This window comes from Doryrhamphus excisus, linkage group LG3, assembly GCF_037039965.1.
Source record: "Doryrhamphus excisus strain RoL-2023G ecotype Guam linkage group LG3, RoL_Dexc_Guam_v1.1, whole genome shotgun sequence".
In the NCBI taxonomy this organism is placed as follows: domain Eukaryota; kingdom Metazoa; phylum Chordata; class Actinopteri; order Syngnathiformes; family Syngnathidae; genus Doryrhamphus; species Doryrhamphus excisus.
In genome coordinates this window covers 21,023,815-21,033,635 of record NC_136359.1, presented here as the reverse complement: position 1 = coordinate 21,033,635, position 9,821 = coordinate 21,023,815, and the positions used below count along the sequence as shown (strand labels likewise).

At 39.3% G+C, this 9,821-nt stretch overlaps 2 protein-coding genes across 2 annotated transcripts; one reads left to right on the top strand and one right to left on the bottom strand.

Moving 5' to 3' along the window:
* The first annotated feature begins 293 nt into the window (after positions 1–293).
* idua (alpha-L-iduronidase) lies at positions 294–6,563 on the top strand. Its single transcript, XM_058070158.2, has 14 exons — positions 294–596; positions 856–996; positions 1,074–1,156; positions 1,545–1,652; positions 1,743–1,838; positions 2,046–2,248; positions 2,316–2,495; positions 3,733–3,943; positions 4,033–4,242; positions 4,479–4,600; positions 4,833–4,958; positions 5,048–5,124; positions 5,220–5,320; positions 5,952–6,563. The coding sequence occupies exons 1-14, from the start codon at positions 460–462 to the stop codon at positions 6,050–6,052; spliced, it is 1,896 nt and encodes a 631-aa protein (XP_057926141.2). The 5' UTR covers positions 294–459; the 3' UTR covers positions 6,053–6,563.
* Positions 6,233–8,728, bottom strand: LOC131127866 (purpurin-like). The gene is made up of 6 exons (XM_058070160.2): positions 8,578–8,728; positions 8,337–8,451; positions 8,069–8,205; positions 7,864–7,976; positions 6,618–6,830; positions 6,233–6,535 (listed from the first exon to the last, which is right to left on the bottom strand). The coding sequence occupies exons 2-6, from the start codon at positions 8,448–8,450 to the stop codon at positions 6,525–6,527; spliced, it is 588 nt and encodes a 195-aa protein (XP_057926143.1). The 5' UTR covers position 8,451; positions 8,578–8,728; the 3' UTR covers positions 6,233–6,524.
* Between the last annotated feature and the right edge of the window lie 1,093 nt (positions 8,729–9,821).

Sequence of the window (9,821 nt, the reverse complement as noted above, 5' to 3'; positions counted from 1 at the left end):
CGAGGAAGTCTCACCGGAATCAGATGGGATTGGCGCCAGTTTGCACGTGACCTTGATGAGGCCGCGAGGTGGGTGGATGGTTATTCAATAAATCTGAAAAGGAATTGCTTTTGGATCTGTCACTAGTTGAAACTGTTCTGAAATAACTTTCACCGACGTTTTTAACAGCCCTCAGTCTGTGTATTAATGTTTTGTATTAATATAATAAAACTTTTTTTACAAAATAAAAAAATGAGTTAAAAAAACAAGCGCGTCGCGGGCAATATACGTCATCACTCAGCTGACTACAACTGCTTCGCATTACACTACAATGAAGTTTTGTTTTGGTCCTTTGTTAAAACCTACAAACTTTTTATTTATTTACAAACATTAACACTCTTCGAGTGGACTATTGAAAGGCTCTTAAAATGTATTTTTAATTTGGGCGTTTGATAGAGCTTTCAATGCTCCTTCCCAGAAATGCAGCGGAAAACACTGCTTGTCTGTGCTTTTCTAATATGCATGACGGATTACTCTTACGCGTCCTTTGTCATCACCGTTGACCTCGGAAGACCCATAGCACAACTGAAACACTTCTGGAGAAGCACAGGTTTCTGGTAAACGTATATTAATATATGTATAAATATCTTACTATTCATCCCAGCAACACCAATACTGGAAAGAAAGAATTGAGTCATTCTAACAGAGGTGTTATTATATTGTATATTGTTTTTTTTTACTTGACTACAAATATGAAAATGTGTATTATGATGTATTGTAGTGTAATTATTGTTTAAAGATAGTTTAACTCTAAAATATCAGAAACTAATCAAGTGCTATGTTGTTAATTAAACAATCGTCATGTGTTGTGTGCAGTCCTCCTCTCCCTCACACTCAGGCTCACCAATATGACCTGAGCATTGACGAGCAACAGAACCTGGCCTACGTGGGCTCTGTCCCCCATGGAGGAATCCAACAGGTTCGAATACATTGGATGTTGGAACTGGTCACTGGACAGTAAGTGAAACAGCAGCTGCTAATCCATGCTTGCTTATTATGAGTTGTTAGTGTCAGTGTCTACTCTGTACTTTCAGAGATATTGGAGGACAACCCCATTACAATTTTACAAAACTGGACCAGCTGATTAGTCTCTTATGGGTTAATGGACTCCAACCAGGTACTGTATGTACTCAGCAGGCTGAAAAACGTACTGTCACATCTGTAATTTATCTCTGGGAAAAGCCTCAAGATGAATTACAGATGAGACATTTGTTTTGTATGTACAGTAGATCCCACTTATTTGTGATTCTGAATTCACAACCTCGTATAATCACATATTTCCATCCGGGTTGCAGACGTTGTTTATGGGTGTGTTCATTATTTAGGTTCTTTTGCTATTTGTGGAGGGTCTTGTAACATAACCACTGCCAATAGCGGGGGTCTACTTTATCTGCCTTTGTTCCTTTTACTTGCATGTTCAACACACTACTAGAGGTGACTGATGTTGGCAAAAACTGGTGAGCATAAACACACTTTGTGACCCCCCCCCCTCCCAACGCTTTCAGGATTTGAACTGATGGGCAGCGTCTCAAACTACTTCAACAACTTTGAAGACAAAGCTCAAGTGTTCAAGTGGAAAAATCTGGTTTATCTCATAGCCAAGAGGTACATTGGTGAGTGAGTGATTATTATTATTGTGTTCTGCACAAAATTTAGCATTGGATAGCCCATCACTTTGTGGAAATGTTGACTGTGATTTGCAGACAGATATGGTCTTGGAAGTGTTTCTCAGTGGAACTTTGAAACATGGAACGAGCCCAACAACCACGACTTTGATAATGTCAGTATGTCAATTCAAGGTAAGTACATTTTTAAATTACATTATATTATCCATATAGAGTATGGGGATGTGAGTGTTAATAGGTGTTTGTGTATAAGTCCAGTATGTACACTGCCTCTAACTCACCCGTAATCTTAATTAGGACAAACAGTGTTGAAAATTGATACCAAAATATGGTAAATCATTGTCAGTACGATGTATCACTAATCTACACCACTTACCTAAGGATTCCTAAATTACTACGATGCCTGTTCGGAGGGTCTGTGGGCTGCCAGCAACCTACTGAGGCTTGGAGGTCCAGGAGACTCCTGTCACTCGCCCCCACACTCGCCTTACTGTTGGGCAATGCTTCAACACTGCTACAATGGCACCAACTACTTCACTGGAGAGACAGGGGTCCGGATTGATTACATAGCTCTGCATAAGAAGGTGCGCTTCTCTTTTCTGTAATAAAAATATTGTGCACTCAAGAATTTTGTATTCTTCTGTCCTCCAGGGAGGAGGCTACTCCATGCCCATCCTTCAGCAGGAGATTCAGACAATGGAGGAGATAAATCAGCGTTTTCCGATGTTCTCCAACCTGCCTGTGTACAATGATGAGGCTGATCCACTGGTGGGCTGGTCCAGGCCTCAGGAGTGGAGAGCAGATGTGACCTACGCTGCTATGGCGGTCAAGGTGAGGCGCAAGGTGGGCCCAGGGTAACAACAATCATTTAAATAGGAAGATGTTAACTTATCATTATCATTATAAATCATCATAAATTCTGCCTGAGCTCTACATTGTTATTAGAGTTTGGGACTATTTGATGCTTTTTCAGACCACAAATCTTGGCCTAATTATAAAAACAGATGGGTAAAGTATTAGACAAGAAAAAAAATGGCATTAGGACAACATGGGGCACATACACATGTGATGAAAATGGCTATAGGCAAGCAGACTACACTCAATATTGTATAGATGAAAATCCCCCCCACTCTCTCTCACAAAATGTGGAAAAGAAAATAATGAATGCCTTGTTTATCGTGGTTAATTGGTTCTAGACTCAATTATGATAAGGGAATTTTTGGAAGAAGGACTTATGGAAGTGGAATATATTTTCAGTCAGAGCATAGAAAACCTGTTTATCAGGTTTATTTTAAATATGTTTTTAACATTATTTTTAACATTATTTTTAACATTATTAGAGCCCTCTGGAATTCAAATAACTCACCTGTGGTCACCTGTACACCAATTTTAGCCAATATAGTAGATATAATCAGTGAAAATTAGCCATTCATGAATTGAAATTTAAAAAATTATTGGATGTGTCGCAGTAAATGTGTTCCAGATGTGTGGAGAGCAGGAAGTGACATAGAGGATTCAGAGTTGAGTTTTAGCTTGATGTGGGTTACAGACACAACAGGGGCTTTTGTTATTATTCATTCATTCATTCATTTTCTACCGCTTTTCCTCGCGAGGGTTGCGGGGGGTGCTGGAGCCTATCCCAGCTGTCTTTGGGTGAGAGACGGGGTACACCCTGCAATCACAAACAACCATTCAACCATATAGACAAACAACCATTCACACTCACATTCATACCTATGGACAATTTGGATTTGCCAATTAACCTAGCATGTTTTTGGAATGTGGGAGGAAACTGGAGTACCCCAAGAAAACCCACGCATGCACGGGGAGAACATGCAAACTCCACACAGAGATGGCCGAGGGTGGAATTGAACCCTGGTCTCCTGGCTGTGAGGTCTGCGCGCTCACCACTCGACCGCTGTGCAGCCCCTTTGTTATTATTATGATTATAATTATGCTACTGTTATTGTGCCTGTTGTGAGATAATTTTTTATAAAAGTAAGTTGTTACTCTGATCTCAGCATAAGTGTATGTTGTGGAAGTGTATCATGACTCTTCCTTTCAACAGGTGATCAGCCAGCACCAGAATCTGAAAATAGCAAACAGCACCATGAACTACACCCTTCTGAGCAATGACAACGCCTTTCTCAGCTATCACCCACACCCCTTCACTCAGCGTACACTGACCGCTCGCTTTCAAGTGAACAACACCCAGCCTCCTCACGTTCAGCTCATCAGGAAGCCCATCCTCACTGTCATGGGCCTCCTGGCTCTTCTAGGTGAAGGCTTGTTAATTATTGCATAGCTCGGGTTATTCCAAGTTTTCACAGTACAGTATATCATGTTCCTGTTGTGATTCCTCCTCTAGGTGAGACACAGGTCCTGGCACAGGTTTTGAACTCCTTAGGAACCAATGACAGCACAGTGGGAGTTCTTGCAAGCAGTCACCAGCCCCAATTCCCATGGGGCCCAGACAGCTGGCAAGCGACTGTGCTGGTTTACAACAGTGACGACAACCGCACCTCCACCAACACTGATGATGTCACTGTGTCACTGAGAGGACTGGAGCCACACACAGGTTGTTTGCATGCACTTTTTGTTTATACATCACCACTTCACTAGAATATATCCTTGGGCGAGAATAATAAGGCGCTTTACACATGGAGCCAGTCATGGACTACTCTAATCACTCATTAAAGAACACCAACTCAATCCCACATGAGCTGAAGGATGAATAGAACCAAATAGAACCACTACACTGCTACAACGGAGTACTTTTACATGATGCATATATCTCTCTTTTTTGGTGCTCAGGTCTTGTGTATGTCACCTATCTTATGGACAATAATGTCAGCAACCCATATCATCAATGGCAGAGCATGGGAAGTCCCAGCTACCCCACAGTAGACCAGTTCAGACAGCTCAGGAACACCCAGGTTTGTACATTTCCTGTACATTATGTACATTATTTATAAATAAGAAATCCTACTTTATGATAATTCACTCACCATCGTTGAGTCTAGACTCAATTAACCGTAATTATTGTACATGCGTTTTTTTGCCATTCACGGGTGGTCTCAGTATAGCAGGGATATTGTATCTCGATGTTATTATAAATATAATAATTAGGTAGTAATTAAGGTTATATGTGTGTTGCTAACATGTCAGGACCCTCTTGTTGACGGACCCTGGCCAGTGCCTGCAGGCAACACTCTGACTTTAAAGGCAAGACTGTGTGTTCCCTCCGTGCTCCTGATACACATATGTGCACGTCCGAAAGCAGTTCCAAACCAGGTTAGTAGTACTGAACGTGAACGGTGATGCTGTGACATGTTCTGACATGTTCTGTACTGTTCATGTACTTACAAAATGTTCCCTTCCAGGTCAATGGCTTACGCTTCATCAAGATCACCAAAGGTCAAGTCCTCATTATCTGGTCTGATGGCTGTGTAGATTCCAAGTAGGCGCACAAACTGAATGCTTAATTCTGTATGAAATGAAATTCATCCATGGAGGATTTGTTGTTCAATTCTTAAAATGTTCAATCTCGTGCAGGTGCATTCTGACGTTTGAAGTGGAATTCTCTGCAGGTCAAAATGAGTTCAGCAGGATTAATAGCCACAACACAATTTTTACATCCTATGTCTATTCACCTGGTAAGATGTTTTTTTTTAATATTTTCAAGTAACAATATGTTGTCATTTTAGTTGCCTTCAGAGGAGGACTTCAGAGGAGGTGCAGTGGCTTGAGAAAAATAATTTTTTTGTTTGAAAACATTTTTCAAACATACTAAGCTACTTTAATCTATGCTAATGGCAATATAATTTACCTACGCTGTCTGTTAGAGAGTTCAGTGTTTTTGAAAAAGTTTGACAAAAACTAAATGAATTAGAGTCCAGTGTTTCCCACAGGACTGTAATCTATTTGTGATGGAGGTGCTCTTGATGACATCATTGCCTAATTTGCATAAATGGCCATGACTCGTGCGTGCCATTTTTATGCTTTATTCCATGGGAGACAAAAATGAAGCAGAAAAACCTGAACACAAAACAATTATATTCAGAAATACAAATTAACATTTTTCTGTCACTTCTTTTGTTACGTATGTATTTGTGGTAGGGTGCAACAAATATACATTTATAGATATAGATCCTTCTGCAGTGTTTGAAGTTGTTTTTATTTTTACAGTTGCTTCTTCCTTCCATAAAAGGATCAAATGAAGACTTTTCAATCATATCATGAATGAATTAGCCCTATTAATAATGACCTTCTTGTTGTGTTCCATAGTGGACCAGGAAGTGTGCGGCTGGTACAGAGTTCGAGCTGTGGACTACTGGGGCAGGCCTGGCATGTACTCGCTGCCTGAGAGGTACTCGGGGGAGATTTAGACATGGCTCACTTTTTGGAGACGTACATAAAACATCTATTTTATAATGAATTACGAAAATATTAAGAACCCTTAGTTCTTTTCTTGTCATTGAATTGATTTTGTGTTTTAATAAAGGAAAAAGCTTCTTTTAAGTAGAATTCCAGACGCAATTTTAAACATACACAAGGACAACTGCATGTTTCCTTACAAAATTTATTGCCACTGGTCCAGAATGAATAAACAATACAGATGTTGCCCATCAACGTGACAATGATAATGCTGTTTAGAAGGGGATTTTTCTACATTTAATACATTCATTCTAGTCGGAGTAGATAAATAACTGGTAGTAGTAGAATTGGCCTTGAAATGCTGTAGCATTTACACCTTGGCAAACATGAAATTAATGCATGGTCTGTCATAAAACAGAATTTCAGGTGTTACAGTTGAATCTGGAGTGTTGACTTCCTCCCTGCTATGAGCCTGGTTGGAGTTTAGCAAGCTCCTGATAAAAGTGAAGAAGAGAAGCAAAATTAATTGTTATATTACAACATGTAAAATGGAACAACAAAAAAAGAAACACATACCGGACTGCAGCACAGGCTGGAACTGTCCCGCCATGCAGATTTCCTCCTGTTTTTGGCGCACGATTCTCTGAATAGGAGGTGACAGGCCACGGGGGTTACGTGAGAAGACCAGGGCATAGCCGTCTTCGCAGCTTCCGTCCTCCTTCAGGGTGCGGCAGGCATAAGTGATGGCGTAGTTGTCGTAGTCTGTGTCGATGACCCAGTAGTTGTCACCTGGGAGACCACAGAGTAGAAAGAGCAGCCTGCATTCATTGAATACATTGAAAAATGTGAACATATGTGTAAACACTATAGGACAGGGGTGTCCAAACTTTTCCACCAACAGCCACATACTGAAAAATCAAGGATTAAAAGAGCTAACAAATCATTAAACATTACTAGTGTATAAACATTTAAATACAAAGCACTATGCTGTTATTAGTTATTAATATCAACATTTCAGCCTTTTCTGTTTACATTGTGCCTTTGTGCCACTATTTTTATTTTATTTCTCTACCCTGCTGCTTACTAGTTTCATTATTTCATTCATTTTTGATACAGTAAAACAGTACAAATTGGGGATACATGCCTTAAGTAATGACATGAATTAGGGTTCAATTCCATTTAGATTTTAGAGAGATTACAAATTCTTACAACTGTATACTGTGGTGCAGTGTTGCCTGAATTTTGATGTATTTTAGATTTATTTAAGTTGACGCTGTCATGTACAGTCTGTGCTGCATGCTAAATAAGTATGGAAGAGTAGTACAGTTGATATAGGATTTTTGCAGGGGTTACATTCAAAAAACTGAGTAATAATAGTCACTAAAGTAAAAATAAATGTGTGTTTTTGACACACAGCTAGCTTTATGTTGATGTTAATCAATAAAATCAACAATAAAAGTGAGTATTGCAATTATATATTATAATTTATATATTAATATATTATATTTTATTACAGACTTCGGATGAATGAGATGTTTCAGCAGAAAACGTGGATTTTTTTTGCCTTAAAATTAGTGAATTGCAGGGCGGTAAATGTTGAATTGTTACTGTGCAATGATTCACGCTTTAATAGGAGGTCACACTTAACACAGTAGTTTTTGTTTATACTTTTTTACATCAATATATCTACTGTGTGGTTATATTCTCATAAAAATATTCACCGAAAAATGGCCAACAATAACAATCTAGTGATGGAGTAAAGCATTTGCACATATTGCAGATGAAGTAGAACTATAGTTTATCGTGGAACTATTAACCTTACCTCCACTGGACAGATAGCTGGCCAGTCCCTGGTAGTTCATGAACATCTTTCCTGGGTTTCCGGGGTCAGGCACTGTGTACTGAGCTGCCATGTCAGCACACACCACCCAGAAACTGGTACAGAAGGAAAGAAAAAGTTCCCATTTGCATGTAGGAATCTCTCAGTGCTTTAAACCCATGCAACAACAACAACAACCAGTGCTCACCCAAACAGAGTGACTCTGCCCCTGGATGAAGCCACCATAGCGCCATCATCTCCAACAGTGTACTCAGCAGAGATGTTGTCCTGCAGGAACAAGCCCTCAGGATCCTTCTTCTGCAGGGCGTACCATTTCCCTGCATACTGTTGAGGGGAAAATAAAGTATGCTGTTTTCTGATGCAGTAGAAGTGGGAACAACTAGAAGTAGTTGTGTTTATCCATGACCTTCAATTGCTGAATGTGTCTTTCCCTGAAAGAAAGGATGTGGACTTACTCTTTGGGGGTCAAAGTCTTGCTTGACCGTGAAGCTGTCCACCACACAGTCGGCCAGGCTCTGCTCCACACTAGCGAGGAGCAACATTACCAGGGCAAACATTTGGAAGTCCATTCTAGACGAGAATGAAGTGAACACATTAATTTAGTTTGCTCTTTGTTGTCATTATAAGATTAATATCTACTCCATATTTGCTTGTCTGCCTCTTCCCCCCCCAAGGCCCCAAGCCCCATCATCCTACCTTAGGTATAAAGTGAAGCTGAAGCAGGAAGGTCCGGTTCAGAGTTGTGATCGACAAACAAACATTGCAGCTTTTTATACCCGACGCAGACTGTGACGCATAGTTTATTTTCATGTCTTCAACCTAAATACAGAGTGTAAATCTACCGTTAATCCATTTAACAAAATCCCCCGACATAAGCTGGTGAACCCTCACATTCAGCAGTGTATACATAGGCTTTATGTAATTGTTTGCAGGGCTACATAAGAACATACAGTACATAATGGCAGATGCGCTGGAGGGAAGAATCAGTCTGAGCCTCAAGGCACATGGGCAATCTGTTTTTCCACGTGGTGTGGTGTTTTCTTATGCCTCCATGTAAATGAAGTCATATCAGTGTTGGCAATGGTTTAATTTACATTGAATTACATCACATAGAAAATTCTAAATTGTACATGTCCATAAAGGAGTGGGGAAAAGCTAAGTTTATTTAATACTACATTTGTTGACTTCCTATGTTCCAAATGTATTCTTTGTCTGTTTCAAATACATAGGAAAACAATGAAGTGGCATAACAATAGGAGTCATAGTTGTAGTCAATGTAAATAAATTATCTAACAGTCATGATAAATGATAATATTGTGACTATCAGTGACTAAATCCAAAGAGACAAAATCATCACATGTTAATTATAGTTAATTGTTGGTGTAGTTAGATACATTAATGCCCTCATCACCGCAACTGCAACACTTCCCCAACAGGAAGTTACTCAGCATGCCTTGTGGGTTGTAAATTAAGTATAAAGTATTTATTGTTTTACAAGTACATTAGTGAGTAAGCATCTATGTATATACCCGCATAGTCTGTGTGGTACAATTACATTGTGTGTTTTTCAACCAATCTTGCTCAAATTTTACATAGATGCTGGTCCGCCTCCCAAAAATATGTACCAAATTTTATGGCAATCTGGCATTATACTATTTTCAGGAAGCATATGTTTGAAATATTCAATGAATTTTTTACAAGTATTAATATTATGAGAAACAAACAAAACAGCAAATAAAATTGTATTTTTTGGAAAATTACTTTGAAGAAAAAAGGGAATATTTTGGGAATAAAGTCAAAATATTTAAGGGGACCTATTATGCTCATTTTTCGACCCTTTGTATTGAGCTCCTGTTGGTTTGTGATGTGTGAGTAAAGGTCTAAAAATCAAGCTGATTCGCTGCATACAAAGACCGCCTCCTCAGGCTAGTTGAAATTTG

Coding starts and splice junctions, on each gene's coding strand:
- idua (XM_058070158.2), top strand. CDS start 460: ATGCAGCGGAAAACACTGCTTGTCTGTGCTTTTCTAATATGCATGACG. Junction 597..855: donor TGGAGAAGCACAGGTTTCTG/GTAAACGTATAT, acceptor TGTTGTGTGCAG/TCCTCCTCTCCCTCACACTC. Junction 1,653..1,742: donor CATAGCCAAGAGGTACATTG/GTGAGTGAGTGA, acceptor TGTGATTTGCAG/ACAGATATGGTCTTGGAAGT.
- LOC131127866 (XM_058070160.2), bottom strand. CDS start 8,450: ATGGACTTCCAAATGTTTGCCCTGGTAATGTTGCTCCTCGCTAGTGTG. Junction 7,977..8,068: donor GGCAGAGTCACTCTGTTTGG/GTGAGCACTGGT, acceptor CTTCTGTACCAG/TTTCTGGGTGGTGTGTGCTG. Junction 6,831..7,863: donor CAGCTATCTGTCCAGTGGAG/GTAAGGTTAATA, acceptor GTGGTCTCCCAG/GTGACAACTACTGGGTCATC.